This window comes from Athene cunicularia (assembly GCF_003259725.1).
Source record: "Athene cunicularia isolate RWA chromosome 3 unlocalized genomic scaffold, athCun1 chr3_part1, whole genome shotgun sequence".
Lineage (NCBI taxonomy): Eukaryota > Metazoa > Chordata > Aves > Strigiformes > Strigidae > Athene > Athene cunicularia.
This window is the reverse complement of record NW_020799097.1, coordinates 58,909,786-58,925,676: the sequence shown is the minus strand read 5'-3', so window position 1 is coordinate 58,925,676 and position 15,891 is coordinate 58,909,786. Positions and strand designations below refer to the sequence as shown.

General features: G+C 38.4%; 1 protein-coding gene across 1 annotated transcript in view; it reads left to right on the top strand.

The window, feature by feature from the left end:
• The window catches only part of THEMIS (thymocyte selection associated), a 75,641-nt gene extending 59,987 nt beyond the window's left edge, over window positions 1–15,654 (top strand). The window contains exons 5-6 of the mRNA XM_026845755.1: window positions 5,944–6,097; window positions 15,500–15,654. Coding sequence (XP_026701556.1) covers window positions 5,944–6,097; window positions 15,500–15,654 — 309 coding nt within the window. The remainder of the gene's footprint in view (window positions 1–5,943; window positions 6,098–15,499) is intronic.
• Window positions 15,655–15,891: the final 237 nt, after the last annotated feature.

Genomic DNA, 15,891 nt, shown 5'->3' with positions numbered 1-15,891 from the left:
GTTTTGTTTTGGTTTTTTTTTTTTTTTTTTTTTTTAGAAATGGATACGACTAGATCATGACCTCCTGCTCTATTTTGTTTTTTAAATCCAAATATTCACGTGCTGAATGAGGATTAACTAATTCTGTCCCCACTGTTACAAAAATAATGCTTTTTCAATACACTGTTTGAACCCCAAGAATGAGCCTACAGTGGAACCTGCCTACAATCTAGCATGACTTTATGACATAGCCTTCCCCTTCTCGGTCCTTGGGAAAACCCAGACTACTGCCAATGAAAGTCAAATTAATTGTGATATTGTAGACATGTACAGAAAGTACCTTGTGAGAGAGAAACCTGTTAAGAGCTTGAACCCTGATCAAAAAACCATAATTTGCTCAGATGTTTCATGCCCCTTTCAGGCAGAAAACTCACTAACTAATGTAATTTTGTTCCTGTCTTTGAAATGATATAACCTTGACCCCTTCTTTGGCAAAAATAGTTCACCTGTAGTTTATACTACTTTATGAGTTCTGCGGGCAAATAATAATTCTCCGAAGTACTCCCATCCTGTATGTTAATGAGGCTAAATGAGGATCCTCTTTATTGCCCATGGCCTTTCTGAAGCATCTTCTAACTAGCTCTTCTCCTTTTCCACACTCCAATGGACTGTGGAAAATGAAGGCTTGATATCATGTGCTGGAATCAGTGCAATGGGAAAGACTGTTAAAATTCTTTACTACAAAATCGTAGACCCTTGTCAGCACCCTTAACTGTGGGTATACTGTGCCCTTGCAAAAATTACCTTGATGTGCAAGATGAGTTGGCTTGCCAGTAGATCATGCAAGAAGGCTACCTTGGGATACAAATGACTAATAATCTAAAGGTAATTGTTTCCTTTCAAGTGGAATAGATCAATGCTAACTGTCTGCCATAATAATGCAAATTTCCAGAGAGGTGTCAGCACTTTCCATGTTGGTATTTCCATTACCTGAATTTGTGTTTCCCATCTGTTAGGTGGAAGTACCCATTCCTACTTCTAGTCATGCAGTGGATGAAATTTTATTCTCACTAGTATTGGTGTAAATCTGACCAATGTAGTTACTTCAGAATGTAGTTACTCCAGTTTATGCTCTTGCAAACCAGAAATAATTCAGATCTGTGTTTCAAGGTGGTCTAAGGCTCTGATTGCGATAGCACATAACCTGTATTGATACAATATGGGAATCAAAACCTGTGATTCTTCTCTGATTCAGTGCAGTTCCAATCTGTCCCTGCAGAAAGTCATGCAGATATAATGAAGGTTGAAGAAAGAATGATATAGATAGGTTGTCATTGTGTAGGTTGCTCTGAAACTCTTAAGTCCTCTCTATAAACCAGCAACTATGAATACCCTGTCTAACTTAGACTGGTATGTCTCTCTCTACCGCTCTCCCATAATTTGCTTATAATATTCTCTGAAATATTAAAAGCTAAAGCTTCATTCAATCTGATTTGGGCTTCCCCATGAATACAGTGCTGTGAGACTCTCCTACAGAATCTTTTTGTAGCTTGTGGGGATACATTGTCTTTTTTGTCTGGAAACAGTGAAATGTGTTTGGACTGCAAAAATCATTCATCAGACTTTCTTTCTATGTATATAGCTTTTTTTTCTGGTTGAAAGGTACATGCAGCAATTAAGCGTTTTACAGATAAATATACCCATGCAGTATATGCCAAAGCAAAGATATATATCTAGAGCTTTGGCTTGAGTTTCTGAAGGCAGCAAAGAGTGCCACTCCAAGCTGTCTTTAAAGAGTGCAGTAAAAGGTTTTATGATCTGTATCTACTAGCATGGGTGACTCATAATAAATGCACTCCAAAGGTGTAGTGCCATGTCCAGCACTGATTGCTCCAACAAATGAGTACTCCTCTTCACTAGAGTCATCTGTAATCATATAACAGCTTGACTTTCTGTCTGGAAAAGCATAGTTTTTTCAGATTGGTTTATGCCACTCCATCTCTCACAGCATTTTCAAAGACTATGACAGCTGTTGGTTTCATATTTACTCCCACATTTTTTCTGTACTTTAAACAAATGTTGTTTCTCCTTCTTTACTCTGAATGTTCTGGATGCTGTTGAGGCTTTCTTTCCTTAAAAAAAAAGAAAAAGAAATATGAAAAGAAACCAAAACAATAATGTGTATTGTGAACACATGTATTATTTAATATTTTTTTTTTGTAAACAGATTTAGCAGCCTTTTTTACTTTTACTTGTTTTAAAAGCTTGTCTTTCTGCTATTCTATCTCAGAGGTTATAGTAATTTTGCTGGGCACCTCCAAAGTTAGGTGTTATTTTAATTGTAAGAACTCCTGCACAATTTTTTTGGCTTACGGAGTAGCTGTGACCAAATACTGCTTGTCTGATGTGTGGTGTATGGACTGCCTTCAATAGTTTTAGGCTGTATCTTGCAAAGAAATGGGAATTTCAGGAGCTGGTGCATCATGAATTACAGTTTAGCTCCTGGAGAAGGGAAGATTAATAAGACCAGAAACTCTTCATCCTGAAGAAGAGGTCACTCAGGAAAAAGAGTAAAAATCTGAATGTAGGAAGAAAAGGAATAGAGAGGGATTGCAGAAAACAGCCAACCAAACAAACAATAGTCCAAATTTTTAAAGTCAGAGGAGAACACACCTTAGAGCTGTGAGCGTATGCTTAAATTGCAGAGGAAATTGTCATTTTTGGAACAGGTTTTGTGCAACTGAGGCTGTAGACAGGCAAAGGGTTACTATTTGCGCAGTGCCATTTCTAAGAATAAGAACTGCTGTCAGATTTCACTTCTTCTGGAGCAGACAAGCAGAGGGAAAACTTGCTTGCAGGAGAGGGCTTAGCAGGAGAGGGCTTACACACACACACACACACACACACACACACTACATTAAGGTCACACACACACACACACACACACACACACACTACATTAAGGTCTTCATGTAATCAAGGGAAATGAATTCAAACCGAAATGAATTCACTCTGAAACTCAGTTTGCTACTGCAGTTCTTTCAGTTCATGAAACTTCGATAAACTGCACTTGCAGCTTCTGCTGTATGCTGAAACTCCTGTTCTTACTGAAGTGATGCATGGCCAACCCTTTAGTTCTCACCTTAGCTCTCACACCTTTTTGTATCCTGTTTGCTATAACACCTCCTGTTTCCTAAGACAGACGAACTTCACAGACTTAGGCTACCTTACCTTTATGGCTTTGTACTTTGTCTTCTGAGTTTTTTTCTGGACAATGAGTGAACCTAGAGATGTAATGGACAATGCTTAGCCATTGGGATAAAAGTTTTAGTTCATGCACCTGTAGCTGTTGGTTGGATTTTCCAAATGCTGAGATTTGGGGTTTCCTCGTGCGTAGTCTGTTATAACAAATTATTGTAGTGCAGATTGTGGGTTCTTAATGGAATTAGTGTTTCTTCTGGCAGTTAAGAGTGATGAAAACCATGACTGATATCCTGACTTCTTTAAATTAGTGGAACAATGACTCCACATAGATGGAAACGTTGTGCTGTTAAGCCTACCTAGTATTTGAAAGACAACTATAAGACTTCGCTCTTGTGTAGTTTAAAAAAGATCTTATCTCTGCTGGTCTCTAATATAACTGATAATTATAGTGCTTTTAAAAATGTTAAAGTGATATCAAATTTCAGCAGTGGCAGAAGTGACAGTTTTCAGATTTCAGAAGTGACATTTCTGTTTCTCTAATCCTGTTTGTTTTTAAATGTTTGAGTTCTGCATATTTTAATTTGTATGTAAGGTGCCCCAGGTAACCATTGTATCACAGTGTGTGGTTTTGCTGATGACTGATAAGATTAGCACAAATGTCAGCTGCCTTCTTAATTAGGGGATCTTTCTGTTTTGATACCATGGCTTGTTTTTAGTTACTTAGAGCAATGCAAAATAAATAATTTTAATATACTCATTCATTATATTGATTGCTAGGATTAATATGCTAAGTAAGGAGCTGACTAGAAAATAAGAGAATTAATGATCTAAAAAAAAAAAAAATGTTATGCCTACTATTTAAATTAAGGTTCCCTCATTACCTGAAAGCTGACTTTTAAGTAAAAGATTTCTGTGAGCTAAGTGTGCCAAATAACTTGAACACAAGAAGAATCTTCCTATGAATAATAACATTTCCCTGCCCTTCCCAAGACCTTTCATCTGTGATAAACAAGTATGACTAATACTGAGGATAGGACAAGTATAGTGACAGATTTGAAAAATCACTATTTGAGCATGTATTTTCCCTGAGCAGAAGGTGGACATTTCTCAATAACTACCTGTAAAGTGTGTGTTTGTATTACTAAGCCAGGCTGGCAAGAAACAGGTGGTGCATACAGGCATGTTTAGGTGCAGATGATTGAGAAAAGAACTTAACATGAAAGCAAGGCCATGCTCTGCTGGTGAAAGAAAGGCAAAGGTCCTGTAACCTCAGTGAAGCTATTCCACAACACACCAGCCGATCATCGTCCTAGTTTGAACAGTGCCTTTTCCTTTGGGTTATTTTAATTCTCTACAGTGAAGAACTTCTGAGATTTCTGTCCTCTTTGCGAAATATTTCTAAGCTGTATTGCTTTTTGTACAAATCCCTGAGATTTTTGTGAATTACATCACTGCTTAAAGCTTTGCTTGACCTCAGAGGCTCTTTTGCAATCAAAGAGAGCACTAGCCAGCATTGTACAGCCTGTACTGCACAAACATGCACTGAACACTGTAACTCAGTCAACCCCTGCAGATGCTTATTTTAGAAAACGGAGAAAACTACCATAGATGCCTCTAACTGAAAAAATGAGAATCTTCCACATATGTTATATTGTGACCCACCCACTGAGGAAAATTGTTCGTACATTTTACAGATTTCATCCTCATCTGTTCTTCTTAATATACTCTCTCTCAAAGTCTCTATTTCAATTACCGGTGACTTTCTTGTTGCTAGCTGATATATTTTTTCAAAAGGGGCAGATTGTCATAAAATATGGGCTCATGTTGTGCTTTTGCAAACTATGAGTTGATTATGAAAAGATCAGACAGTATTACTGTGTAGCTACTGTCACTTTTACCAACATGACCTTTCTCTGAAGTTTTGTCATTGCTGAAGAAAATCTACGTTTGATTTTGAATGGAAAATCCATACTGATTATTTTTTAAAATAGATAACTCTCTAGTATAATGATTGCAATTGGACTGTACCTACATTACAGCTACTGTATAACTTCACTGAATACATACTTTTTGTCACTTTTAATTGACTCTTATTTACACAGATGAAAAGTATGTATTTGACTGAAAGTATTTATGTCATAAAAACCTCAGAATTTAAAAACCTCAGAAGTATGGAAATGAAAGTATCAAGCCTGAATTTCAAGGGATGCAAGTATTGCAGCATATAACTTACTTTCTGGAATGTAATAACACTATAATTAATTACTCCATAATTGTCTGTTCCCATCATCTAACTATACTCACTATACTATAAAAACTACTGGACAAATGTAATTGAAATGTCATATTTTATATCAATTCGTGATGTAATATATAACAGAACTCATTAAATGAACGATCATTGCAATAAAAATAGTTAATCAGAAAGAAATCTTTATCAACTGAAAGGGATACATAAATCTCCCTCCTTGTGTTTGCATGATTTCATATACCCCAAAAAAGAAAAGAAAGACCGGAGATATGTTTTAAAAGTAATTTCTTCACCTAGAGTGCCTTCTGGTCATGTTATTTTGTGATGTACATGCCTCAAAAACAAGCATTATGGTAAATGTGACTGATGACTTTGACAAACAGATTCATGGTTAAAATTCAGAGAAATAACCCAAAAAATGTCGCTCTTACATGTCATATCTCTGAAAGCATCCAGTTTGGAGTAACAATTTACATATAAAGTCAATATGCTTTTCTATGTAATTTCAGAATTTCTGTGTAGACACCACCAAGAAATTGTGCTCAAATCAAGCTGTCGATGCTTCGGAATTACAAGTTAGTTGTCAAAATGATTTGGTGCATCGTGAGAATAAGAAGGACATGACTGGGAAAGCTACATTAGTGGAAACCAGTGTGATTAAAGGTCAGTTAAGCTTTATGATTTGAGTATTAATATAACAAAGCTTAACCCCAACCCTGATAAATGATTTACATACAGGATTATCTTGCGTGATTTCACTTGGAATCTGTGGCTTAGTCAAAAGAGATGAAAAGTGAACATTTCTGTTCTTCCTCCATAAATGCTGTAAGGCAAATTCATCCAAGCTCTCAACAGCAGCATGGTATTAAACTCTGTTTGACACTGCAGCATGAATATTCAGTAGTTTTTAGGAACAGACGTGTGGAAAAGATGCACTTTCCTTTTGCTTTAGGATGATGCTTACACATCATCTGTTATAAAAAAACACTGATTCTAATAGGTTTTAAAGACTAGAAAGCAATTTACATTAAAGATATTAAGATGTCTTCCACTCACGATTTTGTATTTTGAAGAAAAAAATAATATTGAGCAAATTACTTGACATATAATCGTTTATAAAGTCACCATTTGCTTGGATTTCCCCAGCATTTTTGATAGCTGGTTAGTTTTTCTACGTATCTTTCAAGTTTTTCCTTTTTCAGAAAGGAAGCATAATGAAGTTGAGAAGCTAGATGATAAGAGGACAAATCCAAAAGACTTTGCAGTTATAAAAAATTAAATCGATTTCATTAATCTGTCAGTCACAGGTTATATCTGAAATATGAACACATTACATTAATTACAACACTGAGCATTTGGAAGACTAAAGCACAAATACTCATCCTCACAGCATTTGTTAACTGATAACTGATATCAGTATAAGAACTTCCCATAAAGTTTTTCTTTATTGCTTTGTCATTCAGTGTGTGAGACTCCTAGAAAGGACTGCCTATTTGAAACTACACATATTGAAACTTCCAAATGCAACATAAACAACTTTTATAGTGAAGAATTACTGTGGTGTCTATTCACTGATCCTTATTGCTGTGAAAACTGATTATTTGGGACTGGTTATTGAAAGGTATTTTGGTATCTAGCTGCTTTGAAAGATAATCCCAAGTTTTTTATCTTGTGGTTTTGAAAATTCTCCCTGCAGGCTCCATTTTGCCACTGTTTAATTATTTAATTAGATTTTATAGGGGTAAACGGTGTATATTCCATATTGGCAACTACAAAGGATGGTATTCTCTGTTTAAACCCCAGAAAAAAAATAATACTGAGATGGATTGATGTTGTACTCTTTTGTACCAAGGCAACTCCTACAAATCACTGGAGCTTGACTTTGAAAGCTGCTGTCTGTGCTACAGGGATCAGTTGGACCACTTGCATGGGTTAGTCTCGGTGGGATGAGGCAGGCATGGGGAACAGGGGAGACCCACCTGAAGAAAATATGACCAAAGCATCTTTACTGAAGCAAGCCAGGCTTAAAGTTTACGCTGAGTACTGGCTTATTAACAAGCACAGGATTCAGTGCTCATGTAGGTGCTTTACTTGATGGGTTTAGACTCGTCACAGACAGCGAAAGCCACACAGGTTAAAGTCACATAATGGTTTCACAGTCAAGACTTTTCAAAGATTTTTCTGAACTCAGCTACTCGGTGTGTGCAGTGAGGAGTCATACAGTGACTTCCTGTGCCTCTTACAAGAACTGTCTAGTAGTTTCTAAACTGAGATCCCTTGGCTGAGAAAAGAAGTTTGGAGCCACCTTTACTAAGGCTTCAGCTCTGTAACAGGACTAGGAGGTCCCCTAGTCTTTCCATTCTTTGTACTGGAACCATTTTCCTACTGTGAGAGTATTTGTTACCGCTTATGTTTCTTCTGTCAATGGGCACGACTGAGAAGAGTCTGGCTACATCTTCACATCTGCCTATCCAGTATTTATATATGCATGACAAGATCCTCCCTGAGCTTTCTCTTCACCAGGCTGAACAGTCCCAGCCTTCTCAGCCTCCCCTTCTATTTCAGATGCTCCAGTCCCTTGATCACCTTCACGGTCCTTTGCTGGACTCACTCCAGAATGTCCATGTCCCTCTTGTACTGGGGAGCCCAGACCCAGACCCAGAATTCCAGGTGTGCTCTCACTGTGCTGAGCAGAGGGGGAAGGATCTCTGCTGCTGCTGCCTTGCCTAATGCAGCCCCAGAGGCCGTTGGACTTCTTTGCCACAAGGACATACTGCTGCTGGCTCATGGTCAGCTTGTCTACCAGGATCCCCATGTTTTTCTCTGCAAAGCTGCTTTCTAGTCAGTCACCCCCAGCCTGTACTGGTATATGGGGTTATTCTTACCCAGGTGCAGGACCTTGCATTTTCCTTCACTGAACTTCATGACATTCCTCTCTGTCCAGTCCTTCAGCCTGCCCAGGTCCCTCTGAATGGCAGCACAACCATCTCAGACACTCCTCCCAGTTTTGCATCATCTGCAAACTCACTGAGGGTACACTCTGTCCCATCATCCATCCCATTAATGTTTCACTGTGTCTGTAGCAGACACATACAAGGAGATCACCCATGTTGGTCTGTCCACTAAATCCTAGCTCAGAAGCTCTCAGCAGGTTCTTCATCTGTCCCTAGGCAGAGGGCTGACTCTGTTAACCATGCTACCACTAACCGTGCTGCCTTCTCTTTCATACTGCTTGCTAGCACATGCAGTTTGTGGCTCTGGACCCTAGAAAACACACTCGAGCTTTTTGCAGCTGTTCTTGATTTGGACCTTCTACTGAACATGTTTCAGCACTGCAGTGAAACAAGGCAATGTTGCTGACTGTCCCACCTGCCCTGCTTGTAGTCTGCCTGACTTCTTTCTTTTCATTCCAAGCCAGTAGCATTAGTCTTTTGTCTACCCTGCTAAACCTTATTTACATGTCCTTGATAAACCTTTTTCAGACTCTCCAAGAGCACTTGATTTTTATATTTTTCACTTTTCAGCACAAGTCTATTTTTCTTAGCCAATTCTTCATTTAATTTTGAAACACTAATTGAGAAGAAACCATTTTTTATGGACTTTTTCAAGTTTTAACTTATCTTCTCTTAGTTGTTCTTGCTCTATTTCCTTTGGCCTTCATTCCATTAAGATCCTAACCTTTGTTGTGGTACCATTTCTGTGAAAGCAGAGTTTTATTTTCTGCTGGTTGAAACCCACGCATCAATTGTAATGGTAGAATACTGACTGAATTCTTCCAGCTTCCAGTAGATACATTTCTTTTAAACTTTAGGTACCAGTCAGGCTCTTTTTTTTTCCTATCTATTTCCCTGAGTTTATGGCTAGACATCTGTACTTTGCTGGCAGCCCTAGGTGTATGGCCAAGAGTATTAGAGTAAAAATGTTGTTTGGGCTGCTGAAGACTTGCTTCTCTCTGGTACTGCAGAGATTCACAGCACTACATCTTCCCAGCTATCCCAGTTCTTAGCCATATTTCTGATTTAAAAATTCATCAGTCATATCTCTCCTGACTCATTCCTCATGAAAGTTGTAATAAGTTAATTTGAAGTTCATCCTATATATTGTATTATCTAGCTTAGACTATTCACAGAAGATCAGATAAATAGCCTTTGTTACTGAGGGTTTCAAACAGTCTTTTAGTACATACATAGAAAATCAAGAGATAGTATAATGTTTCTTCTTTTGCAAGGCTAGGAAATTGCTTCTTGTTTAATTGCCTTGGAGTATATCCCTGTACACACTTTGTCTAAATTTGAGTTTAGTGTGAGTTTGAGCTAGGCTGATTTAACCTAGACCAAAGAGCAGTGATGGATTGTACACTGACATACCCAAATCAAAGCTAAAGGTTTTTCTGAAATATGTGTTAGTATAGTCCAAAATTCTTTGGCTTAATTCAAAGATAACTGCAGAATTATACTGGAGACTGGATTAGATGATATGGCAGTTCTTCCTGGCCAGCCAAGGGATCCCCATGAGTCCACTGCTGCATGTAGCAAGCTTGCCTGTTCCAGAGAGTATACTCTGCTCTGCTAATTCACAAGATAATGGATTAGAAAATATGTCAAGACTAATAACACAGACACACTCCTGTGGGTTTTGAGTAGGAGGAAATGCACCATTCACTGACTAATCTTTAAACTTCTACTGGTGAATGTTAAGCCACCCTCCAAAGCACCAACCGGTTTCAAATTCCTAATAAGGATGTTGAATCCATGCTCTCAAAAAAAACAATTACTATTTCTTACCAAAGGCCAGATAGTTCTGAAAAGAAAAGTAACATGTTTTTCTCTCCATTTTAAAGCCTCTGTTGTCTTTCCTTACAGAGTTCATGTTAATAAAGATAGGATTTATTATCTTTGTTTCTAAGAAATTGAACCTTTTTCCTCTGTTGCAATTAAACCTGAATTGGCCACTAAAGATATCATCTTATTTTTTTATATTTGACTGAGTTCAAATTCATTAGAAATAGTAGCAATATCTGCAGGATAATAACTCTCATCAAAAATCTGCTGTATCAGTTTTTCTTTAACCTTGAAATTTATTCTAAGTGGAATTTCTAAAACATTACCTAATCTTCTTGCTCATGGCTTAGGTTTCTGGAATTGTTATAGTCTGCAATAAAAAAGTGTTTATGTTGATTTTGTTTATTGATGTCAGGACATTTCAGGGAAGATATTTATATATTCTGACTTTAGGCACTTGATTTAGGAGACTAGTGAGCTGGAGAAAGAAAAAAAAGGAATGGGCCTTCTGATTGCAATTTAGGATGCACATATAATGTCTACTAAATTTTACAACAAAAATGGTTTAAGAAATTCCTGTCCCTGTGCTGTAGCTTGCTGTCCCATCAGTTACAGTAATACATTTGGTTATGGGGCTGTGCTCTAATATTAAAATGAATTAAACGTAATATAAAAAAACCTGAACCTTAAAGCAAAACATAGAATTCTGGATTATTTTGAAAAAAGCTGGTTTTTCTTCAGTGAAGTTACAGGAATATGTTCTGAATTAGGCACATAGGGATAAGCAATATGAACTAGGGATCCTTTACTGTATCCATGTATGACAACTCTCTCCAGCTTCCACACTTTAACTCAGTCTTTGATTAGGGCAAAACAGTTATTAGATCCTTTGTCTCTTACGGTCCTGTATCTTTAAAAAAAGAATTGGATTCTCTTTACAGGTTTTTGGGCTGTGAACACAAAATTTATTATTGGCTGACACATCTTCTGAGATAAGTTTAGAAAAAAGGAAAATGACTTAAAATATGGAGATCACATCATTTCATAGGATGGCAAGTACACTTTAGTAAACCATATTTAAACATTTTCAGTCAGCTTTCTTCTCAACCAAACACTAAGCTGCTGTACAGCAGGGAAAAGAATGCATAGGCTCTGAATCTTTACATATTTCCCTTGTTTATTAGATATGACTGATTTTAACTGCAGTAATACGGAGAGGCTCCAGGCAGGAGCTTGTAGAAGTGCTTGCAGGGAGGAGGTATCACAGCGTTATGTGTAGGGTAACTAAAGGTGACCTCACCTGAGTCCCCTCTCCCTCTCTCTGGCAGTGCTGCCAGGCTCTGCTTCACCAGCCCTGCACAGAGCAGCACCTGGGAGCCTGTGGCAGGTGGGTGATGGTGCCCAGGGCTTTTCTCCTTACCCACTTGCAGGAAGGTATGATGACGCCTGAGATATGTGGTTGTTTAAAACCTGTGGCAATCTTTTCTCATCTGCAAGACCTGTTGATACACTGAGGATTTATTTTACAAAAAGAGGAATTATTGCAACAGTAAAAATCAGTGTCTCTAAGAATTCAATAAAACCAGCAAGATAAACTAGAAAATAAATAACAAAGAAGAAAATTAAAGAATAAAAGGACAGGTCAACAGATATCTCTTTCAGGATTTTTTTTTTTAAGAAACTAAATTTAAGATTAAAGTTTTCCAAACAATAAGCTAGCAGATTCCAGAGGGAGATAAACATTATCCATACATGAACTGTAACCCTACAGTGCATATGAAATACTTTGATTGTGGCACTTAACAGTTTTTAAAGATACACTATATCATCACATGAAGGAATGGTTGATGGATCACAGCTCAAGGAACAGTCCATTAGTTTTATGGGCTCTGATTCTGCTATCACTACAGCTTTCAGTAGCACTCCCTAAGGAATTAGTTCTCATTAGCACCGAGGAGCATCAGAACCAGGCCCACAGCAAATAAAATGCAAAACACTTTGGCTTATGCATATGTCTTCAGTTCTGTGCATTTTCACTTGAGTGAAGTGCAGAAATAAAGATGTGGTGCTACTGCATTTAGTTCACAATACTATTGCACGCAATAATTCAAAAGTATTGTTTTCAAGTTAGGCATAACTAAACGAAAATGTTATTATGTGGTTAAATGGTAATTTATGCAACATAAATCCTGAACTGAGATATCCACCACAGCTACAAAACTGTGTTATGGTCATGGCCAGGCGCATTTATGTGTGCAGCCTTGTATGTATATGATTTGGGGTTTCTAGAACTGGTTTCATGCAAGCAAGGGGCCTGTTGGGTTGGGTTACTTCTGTTGTCTACATTCTGAAGGAGGGAAGAATGGCAAGTTATGGCAACCATTTTTGACCTTGAAATTTGTGAAAAAAAACGCAAGTATATTCAGAGGGGGAAAATATCCTACTCACTCAAGGATACAAGTGAGATAAATGGAAATTTTAAGTCTGCAGAGCACTACCCTTCCACTATAAAGGCAAATGTAATTATACAAATTGTTCCAGGAAGAGCAGAATTAATGAAATTTTGTTTCATAAGTATTCAGGTCCATTGTCCTCTACTGCTCTTCTCCTTCTTACCTGATAATAACCAAAACTCTCCTTATGGCACTCCTATCAAATGAAAAAGAGCAAGTCTGGAGCTATGTGTGTGTTGAGTGGCCAACCAATATGCACACACTGATTTATCCTGCTGTCTGCTGCCAAATGGAGTGTATAACAGCTGTGTTCTGCATGCTTTTCTTTCAATTGAGAAACTAATTCAACTCTCGCTTTTGTAACCACGTTGAGACTTCTGCCCCCTTTTCAAATTTGACTGAAATTGGCAAAAAAATTAAAAAGTACTGAAGAGATTGACAGATGGATGGATGGATAGACAGCACAATGACATAAGCCTTGTTTTCTTAGCAGGCTGAGGTAGCCTATCTGAATCAGTAATTCAGTGTTGAGGCTAATAGATTTTTTTTCAAACAGGGAAGCTAGTTATATTGATCTCACTGCTCAGAAGCCCCTTGAGATTGCTCAGCTTGTCCCATTCATTGCTTAATGCTTTATTGAAGTGTAAATTTATACATTTCAGAAGACATCCTATACAGGTTTGGGACTGGGGACAGCTGTGATTTAGTCTGGCCTGATGATATTCATTTCCTTTCTCCTTGAGCTGTCTTGCTTGGAAGCTTGTAATTTTGCTTGCTTGCGTGTGTTTGGGAAAGAAGAAAGTCTAGCTATGCCATCCATGAGCAATCTGTACTTTATATCCGTATTAGCAAGTCTAAGTGCACAAACAATATTTCCCTTGCTGAATCACAAGGATTAGCTTATTCTTTCATGCCTGTTTTATTCATTAGTTTACTTTTACTGATCAAACACAGCCAACGTGCAAATGAACTACAAACCTGGAAATGCTTATTAACAAGATAGTGGCCACATGTGTGAGTGAGATCTTCATTATATTTCTCATCATAAGTTTGTGTTTGTTGTTGGTTTTGTTGGTGTTTTTTTTTCCTTTTGATGCCTAAATCTGGAAATACTTTGCTAATTTACTCATTTCTAAAAAGAAGTAGGGGGACTTGTAGGTAAATTGGTCTAGAATAAAGTCTGTGCTAGGGTGGCCAGACAGCTGCTTGATTAACTTAATGATTATTTCTGGCCTTAAAAAATCTATAAAGAAGAGGATCACAACTTCAGAAAGAAATAAGTCCTACCCAGTTCTTCAGATAGAGGTACCTCAGCTGTGGAGAGTCTCAGGAGGAACACAAGTGGGGTTTGGAGACCACCAAGAGAATTATACAGCTATTTTTGTGGTGAAGGGGCAGACGGTGGTTACAAGAGTAAGCCTGGGAGAATTCTTGTTTGGAAAGCTCAGTCCCATAAAGTAGGACCTGTTTGATAATCACGGCCTTGCTGGGAGGTCAGATAGTCTATGAGGCCTTGTGCACATTTGGAGATTGTTTGAGATTATGTCATAGCAAATTAAACAACCAGGAACAGCTGTACCAAAAGCAGTGTTTCGCACTGTTTTGCCATTTCAGGTGAAATTTTCTGCTTTAGAAACACAGTATCCTTGCAGCTCTATTAAATGTGAGGCTTCCTGATCAGCTCCAAGGGCAAAGTGTTGTTGGCAGGGGAATTTCTGTGCTGCTGCCTTAACCCTGGCTGGTCCTACTGCTGCCTGGCTCTTTCCCCACCATGATATGGACCAAGGGATGTGGTGACTCTGGAGGGGGGATGTGGGACACTCAGTGGCTGACCCAAGTGACTAGTGGCCCCATGTGCCTTGTGGAGCTAACTCTAGCCCTATGGAAGCAATAAGACCAACCAGGTAGGGGAGGAGACCCTGGTGCTTTTCTGGCAGCTGCCTGTAACTCATCAGTGTGAGCTGTAATGTGAAGCTGTTGCTGTGCCAAGATTCAGAACAGAGTCTGCTCCAGTGCTGGAGCTTGCTGCAAAGAGGCCTCCTGCAAGGTCTCTGCCCTTGTGGGAAAAAGCCACCTCTTTTTGGAAGGTTTGTCCTCAGCATTGCCTCAGACCGACCTAGGTAGATGTAAAGAAATGTACTTCAAAACTTTGTATTTTAACCTCAAGCCCCTTTCAAGCCTGCACCTCTGTTTATTTTGCCTCTGAATTTGAAGGAAGGGGTGTGTGTGTGTGTGTGTGTGTGTGTCTGTCTGTCTGTCTGTCTGTCTGTCTGTCTGTCTAGGAAATCCCAAACTAACACCATAGTTTCCTAGCTGCAGAGGCTTATCTCTTCAGGCAATGAAACACAACAGCATGAGAGCATATCTGCAATAGGGATGGTAGGTACATGCTGCGCTTGGCAAGTGGACTGCTCTTCTCTTGAGACTGTCAGGCAATTTGCCTGCTTTTATGCTGTAAATAATCATACATTTTAACCTTTGTAATAAACCTTAGAGTTATTTGTGGACAGCTAGAAGGGAGCGTGCAACAGATTATCGTGTTTGCACCTAGACTCTAAGGCACAAGTATTGTGCAAAACCTGAAATAGGAATTCTTAAGAGTGAAGACTCTCCTATGAAATGCTCAGATGGGTTTTATTCTTGATCTGCCACAGATGTTGTTCAGGAACTTAAGCACGTAATGTAAGATCCCTGTGAAAAGGAAAAAAGTGAGGACAACATTGCTTTCTTTGTTTTTTGCTTTTGTGATTGTCTGTATGAATTGTACATTTTTTCAGGACAAGAGGAGCATCTTCCATTTCCTTACAGTTATTTTTTTGTTAATTACTCAGGTCTAACAAATAAGGCATTTGGAAAGTGTGAGGCAGAAAAGGAAGAGGAGCACAACTACGACTATGTTGATGAAAACATAATTGAAAACATAAGAAAAATATTTCAAGACACCACTGTTAAAAATAAGCATGCGCTCTCTGAAGGAAGAAGGTGAGTGTGACCTATGATCACTTATGGATGCAAACAAGTGCAGGCAGAGTGGTTTTATTCAGACTGGGCAGTAACCTTCACTCTTCAGAATGAGGGAGAGTTTCCCCCGGGGAGCTGCTGCTGTTGCCCTGTGAACAATACAGGAAGAGCACCTCTGAGCTGCTGTCTGTAACATTCTGATACTCTTAGAGATGTCACCTTTGTCGAAGTGGTACCTACTGTTGTTCTGGTGAAAGAGGTG